Consider the following 21,905-nt stretch of genomic DNA (forward strand, 5'->3'; position numbering starts at 1 on the left):
GGCCCATCCAACGGTTGTCGTGGCGCAGCCCTGCATGGCGTGCCGCACGCACCGAGGCGTACGAAACTGACATCATGCCGTACTGAGTCATCAGCTCCGCCTTGGCAAGCTCAATAACCTTCAGTGCACGCTCCTTGTTGTCGAGGATCCCGAGAAGCAGGGGGTAGAGGTTGGCATACCCCACATACGGCGAAAAGGAGTCAGCAGAGCAGCCAGCACGATCGGCGTAGCGCTGGTGTCTCGCGTCCCAGTGCACCGCGTCCAACCAGCCCAGCCACAACCGCTTGGGAACCGTCTCAGGGAGTCCCAAATACAACTCGATATCACTAATAATTGAGCTCAGTAAGGCAACCCATGAAAAGAGATCAACATGTGCCCCAAGTCCGTGCTGACCAGGGCAAGCATGTCTGGGGTAGTCCGGCATGCCACTGGAGGGGATGCGGTAGTTATCACGTGAGCGCCATCGATACCCTGGCGGTGTTTTGTTTACAGACACCTTTTCTGCCTCTGCAGCCACGAGTGCCTCTAGGCTCATTGCACTTTCCTCCGAGCTCTGCGTCTTGTGAAACCACGACCGCCAACGACGCAGTGATGGCAGTATCAGCTCGAAGAACTTCTTCTCTGACGCGGCACCCTCGCAACTGCGCAGTAATTGAGGGATGGCAAGGAGGATAGTGGGGGGTGCGGCAAAACTCAGGTGTTGGTAGCGTGCCGATGGTGGAGCAAATGCACGCGATGCGGCTGTAAACGTCGCCAGATGTGGAATAAAGCCGCTGCTGGCGTCTTGAGCGCCGACGAGCCACGAGGCGATGGCCTCCTTCGTCCACTCCCTGTTCCAGTGTATAAGAAAAAGGAGGTGGTACCCTGTCATGGTCATGTCACCGTACGCACTCCCCACGCGTGAGGTCACCGCACCAAAAGCGGAGACGTCAGACAACGCTACCCGTAGTTGTTCATCGGATTGCACTTTCGTTGCCTTTCCCTGCGCATCCAATAAGGCCGTAACGCTTGGATCTACGTAGAGGTATCGTCCGTGCCAAAACCCCCAGGCACCTAGCGCACCGCTGAGTAAGCGACGCGCCCTGTTGATGTAAAGTTTTAGATTCAAATGAGACCCAGTTCTCCACGGTGTGAACATTTTACGCATCTGTGACAGCGCCTCCTTCTCCCGGGTGCGGAAAACGTTGGTCAGCTGGCAGGTTGTCAAGGCCTCGTAGGCTGCCTTGAATAGGCGGTGCTCAGCCTCATCCTGGCCGTCCGCCCCAAGATGCATCGCATGCCGCATGGACAGTTCCACCCGGAAGTCGGACGCGTACCGCTTACGAAACACCATCACGTTATGCGGTCCAACCCCGGAAGGACCCATTTTGTGAGGCTGTGCACTCAACAGCGGGCTGCGGAAGTTGACGTCGCGGAGAAATTCATCCTCAGTGGACGCCCATCCGTCCACCTTCCAAGGGGTGGCCGCAAAGACAGGGTTGTGGTCATCGTGAATATGCAACGAGAAGCCTTCCCGACGCCCTTCGGCGTCTTCAAACTCGCTTTTTATCTTCGCATCCCATGACCCGTCTGCTGACGTTGGCTCCAGCTCGAGGGCTCCGCCGCCGTTTACGACATACACGACGAACTCAACGGGCTCCGCCCCATCCATGTGACCATGCGTGCGAACGTGCCAGGAGTCACCTGAAGGACTCTTAAGAAACTCAATTTGCATCTTGGCTGGGCCATCCTGTACAAAGAGGCGCCCATAATGAACCCCATCATGGAGTGCCCACGCTGCCTCAAATTTATCCGCTTTCTCGTCAGAAATCGCACCTCCATTGCTGCCCTGACGTCGCTCTAGCGACAGCACATCCACCAGCCTGTGCCGGACGGGGTGCAAGCCTGCCACGTCATACCATGCAATGCCAACGTACACCGGCTTTGGGGTGCGTGTCTTCATGGCGAACAAAAGACCAGGCTCGTAGGTGCCCCACAGCATGGTTTTATTGTACTCGAGCGACGGAAAGCGGGGCGGGGAAGCCTTGTGGCGGCGGTACCCCGCCTCCAATGCTCGCACCGTGTCATCGCCCCAAAGCTTATCCACCACCCTGCACCCCAAGTTCTCCACGACAAAGAACGGCGTGAAGTAGTAGATGATCCCCATGGGAAGCCCGAGCAGGACAAGAAAGAAGAGAATACAGGACAGTGTTGCCTTAATCGTCCCGACCTGGGAAGACTCCTCGTCCACCCGACGGCGCGTATCCTTTTTTAGAGTATTGGCGAGAGCAGTCTTTTGGTTTGCGGCATTGCCCGCTAACAGAGGGCGTCGATCCCGCATGTGCGTCGGCGAGAAAGAGACTACGCGGTTTATAATCCCCTTGGTGCTATTTTACCTGCCCAGTGAAACGAGTTTCGTACACATACACACGCGGTGGTAAGAACAAGAATAAAAAGGAAGGGTAAACAGAATCCCGTGCAAAATGGTGAAAAAAAATCCCACAGCCACACTCACAAACATATTTATTTACAGAGATAGGAAAAAATAATTCAAAAAAAAAACGGGTCATGTTACACACATAATACGCATTGTCAAGTGTTCCCTACCCCTACCAAACATATTTTTGTCCCTACACCCCCCCCCCCCTCCCCCCTAGATAATACGGAGTGGGGCACTCTGCTCGCCGCATCTCCTGCGAACGCGCCAGCGCATCGTCCAGGGAAGCCAGAGTCGCTCCCAAGGCTCAATGCGGTGGCGGTGTCGCTGTTCCGGTGGCCATGGTATTCGTCAGCAGCTTGCAGCGAGGAGACAAGAGGGAAAAGAAAGTGGATGAAGCAACGTACACGGGAGAAAATGTGTCGGAACGTCCTTGACTAGATGAGAAACTCTCCCCCTGAAAAGGCGACCGTGCCTTAGTGTCCCTTCAGGCCACATGATTGTGCGAACGCGTCGCCGCCAGAATGACGGATAGCCTCGCGCCTTCAGCTGTGCGTAAACGGCACCAACTGCCAGCGTCCCTGTTGTCGCTGCTGGAGGAGGAAAACCGGTGGTAGTGTGTTGGCTCGCACCCTGCGCGGGGCTGAGGCTTGCGGCGGCAGACTGGTATGCAATGGATACAGCAGCTGTGCCAAGTGCGTGCGCTAGGCCTCATTTAACCCAAAAAGCCCAAGCAGCGCCCTCACGTCGATGGTTGCCCGCAGCGTTGCTCCCCAGCGGAGTGACCGGCGGCGCCACAGAGGCATCCTCAGCTGAGGATGCGGCGAAGTGGTGTTGCTTGAGGGAAGTGACATGCCACCTCCTCCTGCCTCGCTGCTGCCCGTGCTGGTGCTGCGCCAATTAACGCAGCTGGCGTGACCCCATCGCCCCCACTCAACCTCCCTTTCTCTCCCTCTCCCTCACACACACCTCACCCTCAGAAAACCGAACAAACCAAGGGTGAGCGCCGTCATACGCATGCAGTGACAATAAAGAATAAGAAAGGAAAGCCAACAAAAAAAAAAAGGGGGGGGGGGGGGGCCAGCCAAGAAGGATGCAGCGGTCAAAAGTGCTCACCAACCCAATCTCGACATGAATATGCATACATGTGTATGTGTATAGTCCCCCACCAGGAAGAATGGAGCAAACCAAGAAAGAAGAAAACAAAAACAAAAATGAGGTGCATCTACGTCCATATCCGCTCAAGCAAAACATCCACCAGCTGCCCGCCATCGCCACGCACGCTCACTCGCTTGTCTCCTGGTGATGTTCAAAAGGGCAAAGGGCTGAGCAAAATCGCCCGGGGCCGTCTGCGCAGTTGCTGCTGTGAGGACACCACAGTCCTGCCCTCCCGAATTTCACCCCTCCGCGGGCGCCGCCCTTTCCTTGATGACAGTGGTGATGGAGGGGGCGAGTGCGCCACCGATCCCTCTCCTGTCGAGTCGTCGCCCATCCCGTCGTGCAAAGTGTCAAGCGATGAGAGGGACTGTGAAGTCGCACGCTGCTGCAGCCACATCTCCGGTGAAGGCTGCGCAACAGCAGCAGTGGGAGCTGGGGACAAAGAAAACGCAGAAGGATATGCATTGGCAACAGTACCGTTTCTACGAGCAACGGGGTAAGGAACCTCCCGCCTCTTCTGTGGGTTGTCCTTGTCTCTCTCCAGCAGCACCTTCACGTCCCCCCGCTGGGAGGGCGCCGCAACCCTCTCCATGGTGCACTGACGCCGAATGGTGTCGGCGCCCCTCACAGCGTGCTGGTCTATCGCTGCGGCCGCCTTTGCTGACGTGCGTGGCGGCGATGGCGGTGTTGCGGCTCCCGTGTCGCCATTGCCGTCTTCCTCCTCGTTTCCCGAATGCTTGAAAAAGGCGAAGGCGTCACTCGACACCAATGCATCCCGCGGCACAGACGTTGCGGAAGTGAGGTGGTCTATCAACTCCCGCTCAGCCAACTTAAGGCGAGCCTCATACTTTTGCACCGTGAATCGGTGCGCCTCAATCTCCGCTTCTAAGCGTCGCACCAGCGTCTCTCGGTCCTTCTCGTTACTTTGCCGCATTTCTTGCAACTCCCGATAAAAACCCTTCACGAGTTCCTCCACCTGTGTCAACTTCCCAGGCTGTGAGGTGAGTGAGGGAGTCAGTGTGGACATGGCCTCCCTGAGCAGAGTGCGAACGCCGGCCAACGCTCGGTAACACGCCCGCAGCACGTCACATGCCTCCAGAAGATCGCCCCCCTCCTGTGTAAGCAACGTCGCCGCTCCCGCCGCCTCGTGCACGGAGGTTGGTGGTAATTCCATAAGCCCATCGACGCCCCCCCGCCAACGTCGCTCTGCACGGTGGCCGCCTCCCACGTGAAGAGAGGAACCTGACTGACAATCAGGGGTTGCATCCGTCAGCGAAAGCAGCTTGCTCGTGCCGACGTTGTGTGGCTCCTTACACCGCGTCATTTGGCGAAGAAGATCGGTATGCAGAAACTCACAGTGGTAGTCGTACACCCACCGCGCCGCCTTCTCTACTGCCTGCTGTATGTCCAAAATGAGGTCGGCGATTTGCTCCAGCAGAAGAAGCCGCTCTGTCTGCTCCAGCTTCAACTGAGACTCGGTGTGCTGTATCCCCTCATACACCTGCATGATTAGTGCGCTAAGCATGCTTGGGTGAATCTCGTCATCCATCGGCCCCCCATAGACCTCGCCGGTGGTGCCTTGTTTTTGCCTCCGCAGCAGCGTCAGAAGGGCGTCGCGCAGAAACCGCCGCTCCTCCTCCTGCGTTCGAAGCAGAAAGTGTACCTCCACACACTCTGACAACTGTCTGTCCCGCACAATCGACACGAGCCGCGTAGCCAACAGCTCACACCGCCGCTCGAGGCGCTCAATGTGCTCCGCGTCCCCATGGCGACTGCCGCTGCTATTCTTCTCCGCCTCAACTCCACGATCACCCTTCGCCTTGCGCGGCAGTGGCGGCGGCTGGAGCAGTCGCGCCACGTCCACATGAGTCTGCCGCAGTTGACGCCGCAGCGCCTCGTTTTCAAGCTGCAGCGAACGCAGCGAGGATTCTCTCGTAAAGACCAACGCAGGCATCTACCCACACCTCCCGCCACACACCAAGAAGAAAAGGCGGAAAAGAGAGTGAGTGAGGGTGAACACGCCCACTCTCGGAGAGTTGTTCTTTTTTTTTGCGGTTTCTTGGCCTTTTGCTGCTTATTCGTGCCCCGCCACGTTGTATGTCTATGTCCGCGACACGTCCTGCACTACAGCAGCGCGAGGGCAAGAAAGAAAGGGGGAAAAAAAAATATTAATGGCAATAATAACAACAACGCATCGTTGCGTCCGAATATACTGTACATAAAGAAAACAAAAATAAACCGCAACAAGACGGTGGGCATTAACCTCTTTGTGGGAAGAACTAAAAACAAAGTGGGGAGAAAAAGGGGAAAAAAAACATGAGGAAAGCATATGGAAAGGCAAACTCAGAGCTGCGCCGTCCAAAATGCACATATATACGTGCTGCTACTGCTGCCACTACCTCAAGGCTCGTTCACGCCCTGTAGCTTTGAGCGCCACTCCTTTTCCAGACGCCGCGAGGCTTCAATCCATGGTTCACCTTGGAAACCCTCCTGGTTTGGCTGGAACCCAAGACGATGGTAAAAACTCTTCAAGTTCGCCTCGGTCAGGCGATTGACATCATCCACGCTCCTGTCCACCGCGTAAGCCGCCCTACAATCCAGCAGGGCATGCTTACTGCGTCGCTGGCCTCCCGATGGGATAGCCAAGGGCGAGGTGGAATCACCCACTAGCGCCGCTCGCAACAAAATCCCGGCGTGAAGAATTTTCTTATCCATACTCCATATCTCGTGCATGAACACCATGCGCCCGGCGGGTGGCAACTGCTTCGCCACCCCGCTCCCATCCCTCCCCGATGTTGGCCCCACTGATACAGGCCCCGCGTCTTCAAACCGCAGCACCTCGGTTGTCACCAGATAACTGCGACATGGCGGAAGCTCTCGCACGTACTGTATGCTGACAGAGGCAACTACGAGACTTGTCCTTTTCTTCAAGTATGTTTGCGCCAGTCCACTGTAAGCTGCGTAATGCCAGCGGGCAAGCTCACACATCTCAAGATATTTGGCGTTATTGACATGGCCAAAAATATCAGCCATTCGTATTCCGGCGTAGACGCAAGTGTAGTGCTTCTTCAGCGGGTCAACAATCGCCTGCGGGTTGGCACGCAGCAGCTGACGACGCTGGTACGCTCCATACATGCAGTACCGAATCGCGCGAAGCAGCAGCATAAAAGCCATGGCTTCTGCTATCCTGGACTATGCATGGGATAGATAACAAGAAAAACAAAGCCAAAAAAATGGGAAAAAAGATGAGGTTGAGAGAGAAAACATCCGTTGCACGTTGTGGATACACAGCATGAGATTGTGAATAACGCGCTTCTCTCCTGAGGAATTGCCTCGGCGCCCGCTCACTGCACGCTCCTCCCCTTCATGTTGGTTGTAGTTGTGATGGTTTTTCTTTGCTTGTGCGTTTCGCTCGCCTTTCTCAAGACGGATTGGGAAAGGCACTGTTGTCTCTGTAACGCCCCGTCCACATGGCACTTAATGCATCATAGTCATCCGCCCCGCGTCGCTGCGCCGGTATGTCTCGGTCCCCAAACATCACCCGACCAAGCCAGGGCTTGTTCTCTGGAAGAAGAGCATTATTGACCCCTTTCAGTACAAAGTCCATCGCCTGTTCCGAGATCCTTCCCTGCTCCTCGCACTCTTCGCGGAAACGCTGTGCCCAGCCCTCCTCCTCGAGTCGCTGCAACGAGTACAGCATAGCGTAGTACGCCTCCATGTTCATGGCCACGTGGCATCGACGCATGGCGTAGAAAACGGCCAGCGCTTCACTAAAGGAGTCGGTGCGCGCAAAAAGATGTTGAATGGTACGCACCGACAGCTCCCTGCCATTTCGTCCGGCGAGGTGCATGAGAAGTTCTAAGTCATTCGTGCTTTTTGTGGCGTCTTTGCCCAACGGAAGACAAAGCAGCAACAACCGATCAAACGCATCGCCCAGCCCACGACTTACATCCTTCTCACGCGGAGTCGCAGGATCGAGGTTGTACTTCTCAATAAGTGCGGCCACACAGCGCACGCGCTTGTCAGGGTCCGGAATCGCCTCCGTGGATATCCACAACGCGTGAATTTCTCTGCGGGCCTCGGCGGCTCGCTCCATCACGTCATGGGCATCACCGTCTGAGGGCGCTGACGAGGAGGTGGAAGCATTCGCCTCAACGTGGGGCGCATTGCCAGTTGCCGTGGTGTTCAAGCGAAGGCTGGGGCAGTGCAGCCCCGTCCGGGCAAAGGCACCAACCTGAAAGCAGAGTCGGCGCATAATTACCAAAAAAAAAAAGAGGATTCACTCCCTCGTTTTTGTTGTTCGGTTCGTCAATGCGTATGTTTCCCTCTGCTGCTGCCTAATGAGACCTCCACCGTGAAAGAAGCTGAAGCAAAACAAAGGCAGCGATAAGGCAGGAAGGAACACGGGGGAGAGAAAAAAAAAATGGGAGGAGCGAGGATGGTGCGCCCGTAACGGCGGGAGGAACACCTCAAAGATAAGGGCGGAGTGCGCACCCTTTGCATCAGCAGGGTTTCACAAAATGAAGAAACGATAGAAACAAGTAAAAATAAGAGAGATGGGGGAAAACAAGAGAAGCAAGATCAAAGGGTAAAATCGAGAGGCATCAAAAGCTACAGCCTCTCAACGCCCTCGTTCATTCTCCCTCTTTTTCTCGTTCTCCTGTCTTGCAGGCCTTAGGTAACCTCCCGACGTTAGATTCCCGCATCTCGTCTCCTGTTCTCCCCTTACTGTCGTTCCTGTTGTGATATTATTCCGTCACCTTCAGTTTCGTTACAATATGTGTATTAGTCCTATTTTTCTTCCCTCCACCGTTTTGTCGTGGGTTTCGCCTGCGTCTTTGCTTCTCTCCTTGTGTCTGCTGGTGCTGTGGCAACTCCCCCTCCATTTTTTAAAAAAATTTCTTCCCACTCCCACCATCTTCAAAATATCTCCATTTCTTTTACGTCTCAGTGTTTTTGCTCTTGTTTTTTGCCTTCTTCTTCACACTCCACGTTTCCTACTCTCCCTTCCGCTTGGGCCCACGCAGCCAAGCGGTAGCCAGCGCGCCAGCAACACGGCCTGAGGTAAGCCGCGGGGAAGAGCGATCCGCCTCACCCGGTCTCACTCGACGGTGGGAACAAACAAACAATATATATATCATACGCAAGTGAGAAGAGGCCCACAAGCCCCTTGGATCTATCCCCGGTCCCATCCATCTGCAACGCGTTAGAACTGCATGGGTGGTGGGCTGGCCCCCAGCCACGGGATGAGCGGGAGCATTCGCTCCAGCACTGCGTACACAGTAGGGAGAAGCATCACACGAAGGGGGAACGCCACCGTGTACACACTGTAAAGTGCCAGACCGGTGGTCACCGCTCCTTCCCAGAAGGACTTTGAATTCGCGGAGGGACCCGCCATCTTCTTTGAGCGCAGAATGCCGGAGGTTGAGGTGCCAGCTCCGTCATTGAGACTTTTCAGCCGCTCCAGAGAAGCACTTGCCTGAACGGTGTTGTTGTCCTTGTCATTCACTCCCTCTGTATAGTTACCTCCATGCCTTGACTTTGCTAGCGTTAAGGGCGATGCGACTACACCCTTCTCAGAACAGCCCTCTTCCTCTTGCCGCAGTTTCTCCAGCATCACAAATACCTGTGGGGCTCGGCGAGCGACGTCGGGCTGAGATGATGTTGCCTTCTCCAGCAACTCCTTTGCCATCTTGTACGACTTACCACACCCGTGTTCACCCTTCAGGTACATGCAGCCCTTCACAAAGTAGGCAGAACCACAGCCGCGATCAGCGGCCTGTTCGATCCATGCGTTGTACTTTTCATTGCTTTTTAGTCTCTCCATTTGTTCTGTGGACAACATTGTAGACGAGGTGCAGCCACGAAGGTAGAGCTGCGCAATGGCCAGCATTGCGTGAACACTGCCCGCCTTTGCAGCACGCTGATAAAAGTACAGAGCGGCTGGAAACATGGGAAGGAAATGCCGGGCTCCGGTATCAAACTGTTCACCAAGCTTGAGGTTAGCTGCAATACTGAAATCCTTATCGTTCAAAGCAGACTTAAGGAGTAAAAAGGGTCCTCGCGGTGATTGAAGCTGGGTGTAAATACTATGCAAAAGGAGGATGCTCTGCTCGTGATTGTGGTAAATAGCCGCCAGACGAAGAAAGTGCAGAGCCGCCTGAATCTCTTGTTGTTCAAAGTGCATCAAACCTGTTGTCATGAGCTCGTGAGCTGTCATGGCGCGTTCAGCGTCGGAAGCGTACTCTTCCTTTTCCTCTTCTGTCGCCGCCCCCACGTTGACGCGGGCCTTGCAGATATCCAGCTGTGTGATCTCAAGGAAATTTGCTAGCGTTGCTGGATGTGCACGCTTCTCACGAATAATGTTATGCAGGCGTAGCATTTCCTCCAAAATCTCCTTTTGACTGTGTGCTTGCTTTGCTGCCTCACCTTCAGCGGCAGTCTCCAATGTGGTCTGCACCTCAAGCAGCTTCTTTCGAATTTCCTCCTCCTCAGCTTTGTAGTTTTCCAACTCTGCACGGATGAATTCCTTGTCATTTGTATTTGGGGCCTGCCTTGTCACCTCCTCGGCGGCCTCATCCAGCAGCTTGTCCAGGTTCTCCTCGTTGAGCTCCTCCGCCTTTTGTGCTTCTGCTGCCTTCTTCTCCTCCTCGAGGTTCATAGGAATCGGGGGGTGGTGCTCGCAAAAGAGAGCGTCAAGCTCGTCGCCCCATACGCACAGTTTGGCCACGTCGGTGGGGCTCATCGGCATGTCCAGCAGACACGGCCACAGTGTAGGGGTCTTCTTCGCCAAATCTAAGACAAGCAGCCCACCCTCCTCTTCCACCCGCCACTCCACCTCGGCTGCCACAGCCTCGTAGAGGCGCCACTGCAGAATGGAGGTGTCATGGTGGCGCACGCAGAGTACAGCAAGATCCTTCACCTCCACCGTGAGATCACGCGGCCGCACAGACTGTGGGAGGACAATTGGTATGCGGATCTCCACAGCCTCTTCGCCCTCTTCGCCCTGGAACCAACGGGCCTTGCCAACTCTACAAACACTAGACATTATTCACACTGGAATTCCTCTCTAGGGCGAGGTTGAAGATGATGAAAATGGCGAGAGAAAGAAGAATGCTGGGAAACACGCGCCACGGAGAAACACTACATTACACGGGAAAAAGCGTAAGACAGAGGAGAGATGCGAGAGAATACTTATACGGTCTGTTGCACACCGTCCATAGTAACCACAAGAAAGGAGAAACATAAAGCGGAGAAAAAACCACACAGCACACGAAATGCACGCTCCAACAACACTGCTCGCTTAGCCCTACCACACTCACTACCCAAGCGTTGGGTCTAATACGCGGTCCTTCAAGTTTGTTTGTTTTTGACTGCGGCGCAACATATATATATATATATATATTGGTGGTGGTTGATATTTGCTGCGTCTATTCCTTCCTCCTCTCTTATTTCCGCCGCTTCTCCCCCTGGTGTGGGAATAGGCATAGGTGTGTGTGTGTGTGTGAGAGAGAGAGAGAGAAAGAGGAACCCTCCAACTCACCTGGGCTCACTTCAGTGGCCTGGCAACCACCATCACATGCTTGCAAAACCAGTAATCCTTCAGCGTCCGCATAGACACCACCCTCAGCTCTGACTGCCTGAGCAAGGACAAAAAGTCCGCCTCAGAGGTGGCCTCGCCAAAGTCCATAGTCGTCAGCAACTTCAACACGCGTCGCAGCAAGGGTAACACGTATGGGCCCCACAAGGTTGGCTTCTCAAAGGTTGGTGTGAACACCAGCGCGCCACTATCATCATCCTCCGCATTTCCCGTGCACGAGGAACCGTTGGCCGCGGGCCCCTGAAGCATCCGGCAACAGCGCTTTATCATGTCCACCTTGTTTGGAATGAGCGTAAAACCACCAGAAAAGTAGATGAGAGCAACATGCGGGGGGGTGTACTCTAGAATGCTAGAATATACTATGTTCACCTGGTTTTCCAGCTCATACTTAAGGATGTCGTCTTGTGCCGTGCGTGCATATTCTGCGTCGCAAACAACCCCCGTCACATTGAGTCCTTTGCTTCGGATAATGTCACGGTTGGCAATAAGGCTTGAGGCGCCGCCAACCCCAACGTCGAGTACGAAGGCATCCATAGGACATAGCAGCAACACCTCACGATACCACATGTCTGCCACCGGCTCAACCATCCAATCGTAGAGGGTGGATTTAAGGTATTTGCATGATTGCAAGCGAAGTAGCAAAGACATCTTCACTATCCCTTCTCCTTCGCTGGGTTTTGTGTTTTGTGTCTTCATTTATTCTGGATTTTGGTATACTGCCCTTGTATTTCTCCACCTTTCTTCCTATTCCTTCTCCTCAGCGCCACGGTGTCCCTCCTCAAAGCAATTCCAGTGCAGAGAGCTAAGGCAAAAAATTCAAATGCAAACAAACTCACCACCTTGTGAAGACTCCGCAGAGGAACAAGCAAAGGGATCAAAAACCAGACCTCGGTGAGACGATCGTGGCACTTCCACTTACCAAAAAGCGCATCATACGCATCATTGTTCCCGTAGGCGCTTACGGGCATTATGCTGCCATTGTTCCAGTTGGTCCTCAGCGAGTGAGCGCTCCACTAGACTCACACCACCATTCTGCGCAGTGCACCTTTTAAGGTTTACCGAGCCCCGCAGGGCGCCTGCGTCGGTGCGCACCCCCGGCCCTCGCGTGCCCACATCAGGGAAAGGATGCGGTTGATGCATACCAATCCAGAGAGCCGCACTCTCCTTCAAGGAGTAGTTCCGCGCGGGAATCCAACTGATGGACGTCACGCCCGGTGACTTTGTGCCACCCATGACGATGATGCCTCCCTGCATGCAAAGTACCTGCAACAGAGAGCCGTGCATGGCGGCAAAGTAGTATGCGCTCAGCGGTGGAAACGTACTTCCTTCGTTGGCGACGGCAGAAAAAGACACCGCGCGAGTGTATTTCCAATGGAACAATTCAAACCGTGGCGAATCTGCGCCGGTGTTACGGTAGTTATGGTGCGCAACCTCTTCTCGTTTCCGCCCCAAACCTCTGCGGTTCGCCACCTCGCGCCCTTCCACACTCGATTGTTCACGCTCACATAACAACTTAGCGGCGATAATCACACAATTTGTCGCGGCATCGTCCCCCTTTGCTTGCAGCAAACCCATGGCGCTGTCAAGCAGTGGAAACGTCATCCGGCACCAGTTGCCGCAATCCACATTGTAGCTCCACACACTTGACTCGTGGCGGCCGACTGCCTCGCCGCCAACGATAACTAAGGCTGAACGATACGGCAAGAGCAGACAGCTGTGAAATGCACGTGAAGGTATCGTAACGGCGGATGGCACAAACACTTCGCGCCACACCCTCGTTCTGCAGTTGAGCACTACTAGATCATTCAGGTACTCGCGCTGCAATCCAATGCCGCCAAACACATACAGCTCCTCTGTGTGAACAATAACCGCCGAGTGTCCAAAGCGCGAAGGTGGCTCCTCCCCAAACGTTTCAAGCAAACTGCTGGAAAGCACCCACTGCTTCGTGTCTACATGGAGAAGCCAGAGCCCAAACAACGGTAATGGATCCCACCCGTTCAAACTACCACCCAAATACGCGTAGGAGACTAGGTTAGAGTCTTTCTCTGTCATAGGCCACGGAGTCAAGGTGGCAAACACACGCGGTGTAGCAATAAATGGCGGCAACCCAGTGAGAGGGGAGTGCAGCGTCCACTGGGCAACAGGTGATATGGGCGTTAGTGCGTGCGCACTGGACGCACTCAAACGGCCTGAAGGTTCACCCCTTCGCAGCACTGTTACACATAACCAAGGCTCACACATCACCAAACCTCTGATGCGCACGTCATGCAACATTTTTGGAACATGGTCAGCAAAGGCACCCCCAATAACAAATGTTAGATGCACCTCGCAATTGGCACGGTAATTGGGCAGAAGAATGTCAACTGCACGAGAACTTGGAATCACCACGGCGCAGTGCCCAAATCGCCGAGGTGGGACTGTCACATTCTCTGTAACAATCTCCCCCGTCATAGAAGTAGCAGAAGCAGCAGCGAATGGCTCCTCACCTGTGAAGCAAATGGCCTTCGCAAGCGAGGCATCTAAAGGCACAACAGAAACGGCTTCATTTCCAGGGACGCAATCCACGCGTGACTCCACGCGCAACACTGCCGAGGTATTGACGACCCGCCCGGTCACTGCCAATATGCCTCCATGCAAAAAGAAGTAAGCATCACCACCCTCTGTTTCACCGCCACTAGCAGCCCTCAATACAACAGAGGCACTGCCACAGTGTCCCGGGTAACTATCCCACACCGACGGACGCAAAGAGAAAGGGATCGTAGGCGGCAAGGGTAGCTCCTCCACCTCATCCTCCATGGAGGAGGCTTCCTCACTCTCATGCATCGGATAATAATAGACAGGCCTGTCATTGTCATTGTATACTTCTTGTTCTTCTTCACTATCGCACGGGTCGTCACGTTGACAATAAAATCGCCGTCTAACTTCGCCAGATGGGAAGCCATCATACCCAAATTGATACCAACCCTCCATGCAGACTCACATTGAGTAAAAAACTGAGACGGAGGCGGGAGTTGCAGTAAAGAGAGTAACCACCAGAATACCTATGTAAGGTTTCAAGAAGCAAAGAACGTCACATGGTTTCCGTTAAACTCGTTGTGATGTTGTGGCCCTCCGACCTAAACAATTAAAGTTTACGTCTTTCCTCCATTTCACGTCCTTTCTCTTTTTTTTCTTCCTTTTCTTTATAAAAAAACTCAAATAAAACTGTTATTTGTCACTGGTTCCCCATCCCCCCCCCCTTTTTTTTCTCTCTTACACGTTTCCGAATAAACGCCGACTCCACGTTGTCATCGCCTTGGTCAGCCAAAAGCAACTTCTGGAACACCTTAAGCAGCAAACGGCTAGCAGAAGAGTTCCTAATCTCTTCCATCGTCTTGACGAAGATACGTGAAGGAGCCACCGTAAGCCCCTCCGCTAGCGAAGCGCAGACCGCTTCTTCCTTTATGCAGCAACTAGGCTTTTCCACCTTTGCGCCTCCGTCATCGTTCCCAAGGTACGGTGTTGCGCTTTCCCATAGCGCATAGTAAATGAGCACTTCCATGTCTATGTGCGAAAATATATGCCGAACATTACCCACGTATCTCACAGCCCCATGTTTTGCATCTAATCTTTCACGTATATTTTGAACAACCTCATCCTTGATTGGGATGCTCTCATGAAATAAACCGTATGTTGTAGAGGGGAACTCTAACATACCACCCAGTAGCCCTTCTTCGGGCCTTTGAATCACAACAAAACGCCTCAGCACCCTACCCTCGTTTGCACTGCCGTAACGAAACTCATGTATAACAGAAACAACTATTTGCTTCTTCTTCTTGGGTGCAACAGACCTTAATGGAATGATGCCTTCAATGGCCTCTATCTCACCACGTGATTTTGAAGCATACGACTTGCAAAATTGCTGCAGTGGACACTCTTCACAAAGAGGCCGTCCAGATGGCTTACATACACTTGAACCAATCTCCATCAAGCCCTCATTGAAGGCGCCAGGATCGTGACAAGGCCCTTCATTCATCAATTCTTGAGCCCAGTGTGTCACTGCCTTCATGGTCTTTGTCGCCTTGGGGTCAACGTCTCGCTCACAGCGCAGTCTGGTTATCACTCGCACAACGTTTCCATCCACCGCTGCAATGTTCTCTCCAAAGCAGATAGATGCAACCGCCGCAGCAGTGTAAGGGCCAATACCTGGTATTTTCCGCAATTCAACTGCTCTGATGGGCAACTTCCCACCAAAATGTCGCATAACGTATTCAGCACCCCTTTTCAAATACAGTGCACGACGATAATAGCCCAACCCCGCCCAAGCTGCTTTGACAGACTCTTCAGAGGCCTCCGCTAAAGCTGCCACGGTGGGGAAGAGCGAGATCCACCTTTCAAAGTAGGCAATAATGGTGCCTATTTGAGTCTGCTGGGACATAACCTCGCAGACCCAGACATGATAGGGATTGCGCAGGCAAGCAGTAGTTCCCGTGCTTGTGTCCAATCCATCGGTGGGAGAAAAAGACTGTCGCCAAGGTAGATCCCGTTTGTGATGTATGTAAAACCACTCTGTGGTGGCCTTTTGTACTGCTCGGTAAAGCCCGCTCATCTCCAAAAGCTGTTCACCACACCCCCACACCCACGTCAAGCTTCCTTTCAGTGGAAAAACAGAGATAAATAATAGAAGTCAAATCTCCCAACACCGTCCTCACTCCTCATTTTTATCGTTGTGCACCTTCAGCGTGTTAGACAAACCAATAAACAAGGTTGCATAACACGAATATTTTCACTCGTTGTTGTTCTTGTTGTTGTCTTTGTTTCCTTGTTTTATGCTGTAAAGCACACAACAGCAGTGGGTTAGAAAAAAAAAAAGAACAAACGCATCATCTTAAACAAATAAAAATCAATAACTCTACCCGTTTGAGGTAACAGAAAAGAAGTATTAAGATTCTAGACAATCATGCAATTCAAATCGCTCGCTAATCCGCTGTAACGCAGATTCTCCTCTTTGGATTTGAAAAAAATAATTACACCAAATGTGAAGTTCGTAATAAAGCACTAGCCTTTTATACACATAAGTCTGGCCGCTACGCCGTGGTATCCAAAAGAATAATAACAATTTTTTTTTACTCTTCGGCTTTCTATGTGCCCTCATTCTTAGCAATGTAAAGGAGTAGAGAAAGCAAAAGAGTGAGTGCGCCTGTTTATATAAACATGGCTGTTGCACTCTTTCTCTCTGAGATGATTCTTTGAGCACAACACACTGTCACCATTCTAAGTAACTGTATCGGGTATTTATACATGTATTATAAACCTGTCTTTTAATTTTACCACCACATCCTACACTATATACTGCAAAAAAAAAGGCAGGGAAAATAAAGCAAAAAATGGTCACTTCACGCAATAACTGCAGCAAAGACAAAAATACATTATTGTCAGTGAAGTACAAAGGCATATGTCAGGCAATCATTTCATAGCTTACATATACATTTTGTTGGAATCGCCCTCATCTCTCAATATGGTTAATCACGACAACAACTCCAGAGATCGAAAATGGGAGATGGAAAGAAAATCAAAAACGGGAAAGCAAATGCACTTTACCTCACGTATAGTCCTCACAACCTATTTCCCAGAGAAGCTGCTACCAACAACAACATCACCATGATAATCAAAACACGTACAGACCCCAAAGAAGCAAAGGAATTGAGTGGACAGCGTAAAACTCTAATTGCCTACGATGACTTGAAAAGGAGTACTCCCATTTGCCCCATGTAAAAGTAAAAGTAGTGATTTGTCTCATGGGTAACATAGCTGCCAAAATTGCGACCAACAAAGCAATTCCATGTAGGGCCATACTTCTTATCAAACTCCCTTTTAATGTGTGATGCAACTTCTTTTTCGGTGTACAGCTTTAAGAATCCGTCTTGCGCGCAATGAATGGCATAGTTCTCCATGTCTTTTGGCATCTCTACGATGTTAATCGTTGCCGAAGGGAGCTGCGTCATAATCAGCCTTTAACGAACCCGGTATACTATTAAATTGATGTGTTTCACACTTCCTAATTTACATATGCAAAGCAAATAATAATGAGAAAAGCAATCAACGCAATATATATACTAAATTTTAATGTAAGAAAAAAAGAAGCGTTTAAATGAATTCAAACAAATTGAATTTACCTGGGTGTGATTCTTACAAATATCATACTCCTCCAACATACTCAGCTATCTATCTCACACATTTCTTCACCCAGATTGGTAAATTACACACTCAAGCCATTCCGTCCATCCTTTCTTGTTTTGTCTATTCGTGCTTCTTCCCTAATGTCTACAGTATAAGACACCACTATTGCCGCTAAACCCACAAAAAAGAGTCCGAGAGAAGATGAAAAGTGATTTTCACATGCATACATTATCCTGCCGCATCTACCGTATGTTTCCAACCGCTACCAGAGATCTAACAATTCAGTTTTGTATTCACATAAAATCGATTTCCGACTTTTATTTCTTTGAAAGAAAAAAAACGCGCTTCATGGCCGACTTATTATTCTCTCAATGTCTTTTTCTTCCAAAAGTAGGCTCACAATGAAACTGAATGAAAAATATTTAACACAAGGTTCTGACTATGACTAAACAAAGAGGCATTACAAAAAAGAAATCAAAGAAAGTAGAAATTCTCAGTTTTTTTTTATTAAAAAAAAAACTCAGCAGATGTATAAAAAGCGTCCCCCTTCCGAATTGTCCCTGATTACAAAACCACGGCTTATAAGAAATTCCAACGCCACCTTTACCTGTTGAACGGAAGGCATAAACTTTTGAAGAGACTCATCTTTGACCTTCTCCACAAGTTCAGAAAAAGAAAGCGCAATATTGGACTTAAATACACGAACAAGTGTCGCTTGAATCGCAGGAGCTTTCAACTGGTCTACAACATGGTGAGAAGCATCTACAGGATCATTAGCTAAATCATTACTAGATGCTGTAGTGGCCTGAAAGCATCCCCCCCACTCAGATGAAAAAAGATTCAACTTCCTTTTTCTTGTGTCCGGGTTCGAACCAAAGCGAACAAACTGTTCTGTCACAACTGATTTCAAGGGAAGCTCAACCGGTCCATTCTCATCATAAACTTCAAGAACACCATAACCAGCAAATGAGTTCAGGGAGCGCAAAAAAAATTCTTTGTTCGTCACTTCCATTGTCTCTAATAATTTTGAAATAGACCACTCTGCTCGATTATTGAAGCATTCTGTAAGTAATAGTTGAAATTGTCCAATACGCAAATCTATGCTCGGTAGGCGAGAACCTCTGGGCAAGACCATCTTTACCCAGCCATAGGAGCATCGCGGAACAAACGTGATATGACGCTTTGGACGGACTTGCGAATAAAACAATTGGAATTCATTCAACTTAGGCAACAAAATGCTTGGTGTTGAAAGCTGTACGTCACAAGAAGCATCTGGCCACGAATAGCTTGTGAGAACACTAGGATGAAACAACCATGTTATAGATTTACCATGGGCATTTGCATATTTCGAGTCAAACATATCGCGCAGTGAAACACTATTTTCCGTAACATCTGTCAGCATAATCACGCATCTGGACACAAAGTCAGAAGTACAACCACTGGCTTCAGATATTGTCTGAATAGCAAGACGTTCGTGTTCCTCGGAATAAGTTTCGAATAAAAGTCTAGTAGACAAATATTTCGGATATGCTTCTAGAAAAGAACTTTTTGACGGTAGAATCTGAAACACATTCACAACCTCCTTCAAGGCAACTTCACATTCTTCTTTGGATTCTGTAGATATCAGTTTTGTGTGAACAAAAAGAGCCAATTCCTCTCCCAAAATATGATAACTCTTTACATATGAAAGAGAGGTCAAAATTCTCTCAAGTCCAAAAAGCATCGCCGTTTCAAGAACCTCATTACCCTGAAAGGATTCATTTACTTTTACAAAATATTGATGTACAGACATAATCCCCTCAAGAACAGTCTTGTAGACATTTTCCTTCAATCTCAAGCTGTCCTCACATATTTTGCTAATATCCTCTAATCCTTTTTTAAAAACAGCATTCTCAAAGACCTCCTTCAGCAATAACAAACCTTTGGAATTTTTTGAAAGTAACTGAAACATTTTGTTCAAAATATAACCACGGTTGTTGAGTATCCATACAGATAAATGTGGCTTAATGTAGTCAATCTCAGACTCGATAAGGATCTCAGACAAACGTTGTAACATAGGAAGCATTGTGCACTTGTTCAAGATGCGATTGACACGTTCTGTTTCGTCCTCGAATATAACAAGAGATCGTTCTATATAAGACAAAATACCACCTGATTTTAAAACATTAATATTCGCTTTGTAAAAACGCTCCAGATGCACAAAATAAGGCTCCTCAATCAAAGAAGAATATGCTGTATGCCGTGGATCATTCAACGCCGCCAAGGAATGTGAGAGACCTCGTACAAGGCGGGTAGATTCCTCATCTAATCGATGAAGCCTGTCTTGTGAAATAAGACTAAATATTTGCTCTGTCAAACTCCCACATATTTCTGGAGACATTATTATTTCACCCCATTGAATTAGCGCCACAACCTCTGTTGGTAAAAGGGGCTGATCTGAAGGCACTTCACGCTTTTGCCAAGGGCTGTGAAGATAGGAAAATATCACCTTTAAGTGATTCACAGCAACAATAAAGGTCCTCCATTCAGACAAGTATACATGCAGCAAAGTGGGTGGTTCAGCTTTAAGTGACAGCTTGAGTCGATGGATAACTACCGATAATAATCGTTTGCGTATTGTTTCACGTAACAGATAGTACACAACAAGTGCCTGTCTCCCCTCACACCCGCCCTCAATGGGGTCCTGCTGAGCATTTGCGCCACGAACCAATTTGGGACACTCCAAACAAGGAACCGAAACCAACCTATATACAACTGTATATGCACGAACGACTTGTTGAATTGCCGTCTGCCCCACAAAATCCGGTGAGTCTGTCCAGCCAAGAATCTTATTGCATACGTTTTCCACTTTATTCCAAAGAACACCAAAATCAAAGGTAGTGGCAAACAAAGGCCCCGAATAGGCTCTCACAAAGTCCCGACGAGGATCGTCCGAAGATGGTATACGTCTCATGGTTTATGTTCAATTCGCTATTTTTATTTTTTCACCCCAATCTCTGCTGTGCAATTTGCGTGTTTGTTTCTCTTAATGGGTTACTACCTTCCTTTTCTTTTAATATGGCCAAAGACAACAGAAAAGAAAAAGACAAACACGCTGTGATAGGAGAGCAAACCAAAACCTCAATAATAAACCGGCCTCACCCAAAAAGCCACTAGGCCGCCAAAACCCAAAACGCAGAACAGAATATATATATATATATAAAAAACATACAAAACGCATTATAAAAAAAACTATAATTCTCGTCATCAAACAAACAAAAAACATAAAAAAATAATGATAATGATATTAGTCATGATAGCAATACGAAAGAGCTTGCACACAATGAAGAAAACTTCACAAAATAAAAAACAGCCTCCACAAGACAAAGTCTCAGGAATTAGCAAAACGCATATGCATCCACCCATCCACACCACTCCGGACGAGGCGTACTGGCATCACCCTCGGCGCCCAAAAGAGCACGCCGCCTCCCAAGACGCAGCCTACCACCCTGCACGGCCACCCCTAAACATACCCAGAATCACCCACACATACCCAAAAAAAAAACGCTAAACCAACCTCCAACCACACCCAACGATGAAGATCCCCACCTCCGCGCGAGATCGACCCCACCCCACGGGCGCGCCTCCTAAAACAAACCATCACTGTATTCCGGCTCAGTGAACTCCCAAAGCACAAAGCATCATTATCGACGCGCGCCGGGCCCCAGGTAACAAAACAAGAACGTGACCGCAAGGTGTTACATCCGGGCCCCGCCACCATGCATTGCGAGGCCCTGCGCCACCAGCCGCCCACCGCACGCAAAGCAGCGGTGACCACTCTCGGCGATGGTGTCGATGACGGCCCCATTCCGTTTTCCTGGAAAACAGGCGTTGCCGTACTGCCTCCCAAACCTGGCGAGCCCACCGGTAACCCAATCTTGCCTAGGCCCGTTGCCTTTTTCAGCCTGCCCGCGCGAGGTCGCAGAAAGGGCTGAGGCACGCCGCATCCGTAGCGCAGCCGAAGGCGAAGTTTTTTCCCAGCAAGCTGATTTTCGCCGAAGTTGGTCGACGCCGGGCCTGCCGGCGCCTTCTTTGCTACACCGCTCGCCGTGAAAACGGGAAAAGGTCGGTGCGGCGCTTGTGGGCCGCACCGGGGCCTCCTATTCAGATGGTTGCAGTTTTGTATTCGCTGCAATCAAACAGCGCAAGGCGGATTTGCACCTGATCTGTTGGGTGGCGGACCTCCCTTCCCGCCGCCCGCCGAGGGCCCGTATACACGAGACCTTCTCCACCCCTTTCTCGGCTCACCTGCGGTGCCCCACGGTAGCCAGCTTTTGGCCCACGGTTTTGCACCTTTGCCGCTAACAGCCCCAGTAAAAAGCTGGTGGGCGCCCCCATCCTCGCGCATCCCTTCTTCGCCGGCGGCCTCGCATTCGGCGCGCTAGCCCGAGGCAGAGGCCCCATCGAGACCAGGCCGTAGCAAGCCTTGGGCTGCATTTTGGATTGGGCAAATAAAACAAAGACGACGCGCAACCAAGTGCAGCGAAGGCGAAGCCCATGCTACTCGGCACCCAACGGCGCGGCTCGCCCCAT

The 21,905-nt window shown here is 50.7% G+C and overlaps 11 protein-coding genes across 11 annotated transcripts, besides 8 other annotated features; all 11 read right to left on the reverse strand.

Moving 5' to 3' along the window:
• Position 1: 1 nt before the first annotated feature.
• Positions 2–2,320, reverse strand: TraAM80_07048 (mannosyl-oligosaccharide glucosidase; the record flags this gene model as incomplete). The annotated part of the gene is made up of 1 exon (XM_029383861.1): positions 2–2,320. A coding segment is annotated over one exon (2,319 nt), but the record flags the coding sequence as incomplete, so codon positions are not given.
• Positions 2,321–2,614: 294 nt separating this feature from the next.
• Positions 2,615–2,633: a microsatellite.
• Positions 2,634–3,354: 721 nt separating this feature from the next.
• Positions 3,355–3,395: a microsatellite.
• Positions 3,396–3,725: 330 nt separating this feature from the next.
• Positions 3,726–5,528, reverse strand: TraAM80_07049 (uncharacterized protein; the record flags this gene model as incomplete). Its single annotated transcript, XM_029383862.1, has 1 exon — positions 3,726–5,528. The coding sequence occupies one exon, from the start codon at positions 5,526–5,528 to the stop codon at positions 3,726–3,728; it is 1,803 nt and encodes a 600-aa protein (XP_029236305.1).
• A 446-nt stretch (positions 5,529–5,974) lies between these two features.
• On the reverse strand, positions 5,975–6,748 carry TraAM80_07050 (uncharacterized protein; the record flags this gene model as incomplete). The annotated part of the gene is made up of 1 exon (XM_029383863.1): positions 5,975–6,748. The coding sequence occupies one exon, from the start codon at positions 6,746–6,748 to the stop codon at positions 5,975–5,977; it is 774 nt and encodes a 257-aa protein (XP_029236306.1).
• A 247-nt stretch (positions 6,749–6,995) lies between these two features.
• On the reverse strand, positions 6,996–7,829 carry TraAM80_07051 (uncharacterized protein; the record flags this gene model as incomplete). Its single annotated transcript, XM_029383864.1, has 1 exon — positions 6,996–7,829. The coding sequence occupies one exon, from the start codon at positions 7,827–7,829 to the stop codon at positions 6,996–6,998; it is 834 nt and encodes a 277-aa protein (XP_029236307.1).
• A 951-nt stretch (positions 7,830–8,780) lies between these two features.
• TraAM80_07052 (uncharacterized protein) lies at positions 8,781–10,622 on the reverse strand (the record flags this gene model as incomplete). The annotated part of the gene is made up of 1 exon (XM_029383865.1): positions 8,781–10,622. One exon carries the CDS (start codon positions 10,620–10,622, stop codon positions 8,781–8,783), a length of 1,842 nt encoding a protein of 613 aa, XP_029236308.1.
• Positions 10,623–10,959: 337 nt separating this feature from the next.
• Positions 10,960–10,979: a microsatellite.
• Positions 10,980–11,064: 85 nt separating this feature from the next.
• Positions 11,065–11,081: a microsatellite.
• Positions 11,081–11,101: a microsatellite.
• A 22-nt stretch (positions 11,102–11,123) lies between these two features.
• Positions 11,124–11,822, reverse strand: TraAM80_07053 (type 11 methyltransferase; the record flags this gene model as incomplete). The annotated part of the gene is made up of 1 exon (XM_029383866.1): positions 11,124–11,822. The coding sequence occupies one exon, from the start codon at positions 11,820–11,822 to the stop codon at positions 11,124–11,126; it is 699 nt and encodes a 232-aa protein (XP_029236309.1).
• Positions 11,823–12,113: 291 nt separating this feature from the next.
• Positions 12,114–14,144, reverse strand: TraAM80_07054 (uncharacterized protein; the record flags this gene model as incomplete). The annotated part of the gene is made up of 1 exon (XM_029383867.1): positions 12,114–14,144. The coding sequence occupies one exon, from the start codon at positions 14,142–14,144 to the stop codon at positions 12,114–12,116; it is 2,031 nt and encodes a 676-aa protein (XP_029236310.1).
• Positions 14,145–14,388: 244 nt separating this feature from the next.
• TraAM80_07055 (putative endonuclease III) lies at positions 14,389–15,762 on the reverse strand (the record flags this gene model as incomplete). The annotated part of the gene is made up of 1 exon (XM_029383868.1): positions 14,389–15,762. One exon carries the CDS (start codon positions 15,760–15,762, stop codon positions 14,389–14,391), a length of 1,374 nt encoding a protein of 457 aa, XP_029236311.1.
• Positions 15,763–15,945: 183 nt separating this feature from the next.
• Positions 15,946–15,989: a microsatellite.
• Positions 15,990–17,853: 1,864 nt separating this feature from the next.
• On the reverse strand, positions 17,854–20,286 carry TraAM80_07056 (putative cullin 2; the record flags this gene model as incomplete). Its single annotated transcript, XM_029383869.1, has 1 exon — positions 17,854–20,286. The coding sequence occupies one exon, from the start codon at positions 20,284–20,286 to the stop codon at positions 17,854–17,856; it is 2,433 nt and encodes an 810-aa protein (XP_029236312.1).
• A 109-nt stretch (positions 20,287–20,395) lies between these two features.
• Positions 20,396–20,426: a microsatellite.
• A 91-nt stretch (positions 20,427–20,517) lies between these two features.
• Positions 20,518–20,534: a microsatellite.
• A 301-nt stretch (positions 20,535–20,835) lies between these two features.
• TraAM80_07057 (uncharacterized protein) lies at positions 20,836–21,180 on the reverse strand (the record flags this gene model as incomplete). Its single annotated transcript, XM_029383870.1, has 1 exon — positions 20,836–21,180. One exon carries the CDS (start codon positions 21,178–21,180, stop codon positions 20,836–20,838), a length of 345 nt encoding a protein of 114 aa, XP_029236313.1.
• Positions 21,181–21,476: 296 nt separating this feature from the next.
• On the reverse strand, positions 21,477–21,809 carry TraAM80_07058 (uncharacterized protein; the record flags this gene model as incomplete). The annotated part of the gene is made up of 1 exon (XM_029383871.1): positions 21,477–21,809. One exon carries the CDS (start codon positions 21,807–21,809, stop codon positions 21,477–21,479), a length of 333 nt encoding a protein of 110 aa, XP_029236314.1.
• Between the last annotated feature and the right edge of the window lie 96 nt (positions 21,810–21,905).

Source organism: Trypanosoma rangeli (assembly GCF_003719475.1).
Source record: "Trypanosoma rangeli strain AM80 chromosome Unknown Tra_15.4_contig_00277, whole genome shotgun sequence".
Taxonomy (NCBI): domain Eukaryota; phylum Euglenozoa; class Kinetoplastea; order Trypanosomatida; family Trypanosomatidae; genus Trypanosoma; species Trypanosoma rangeli.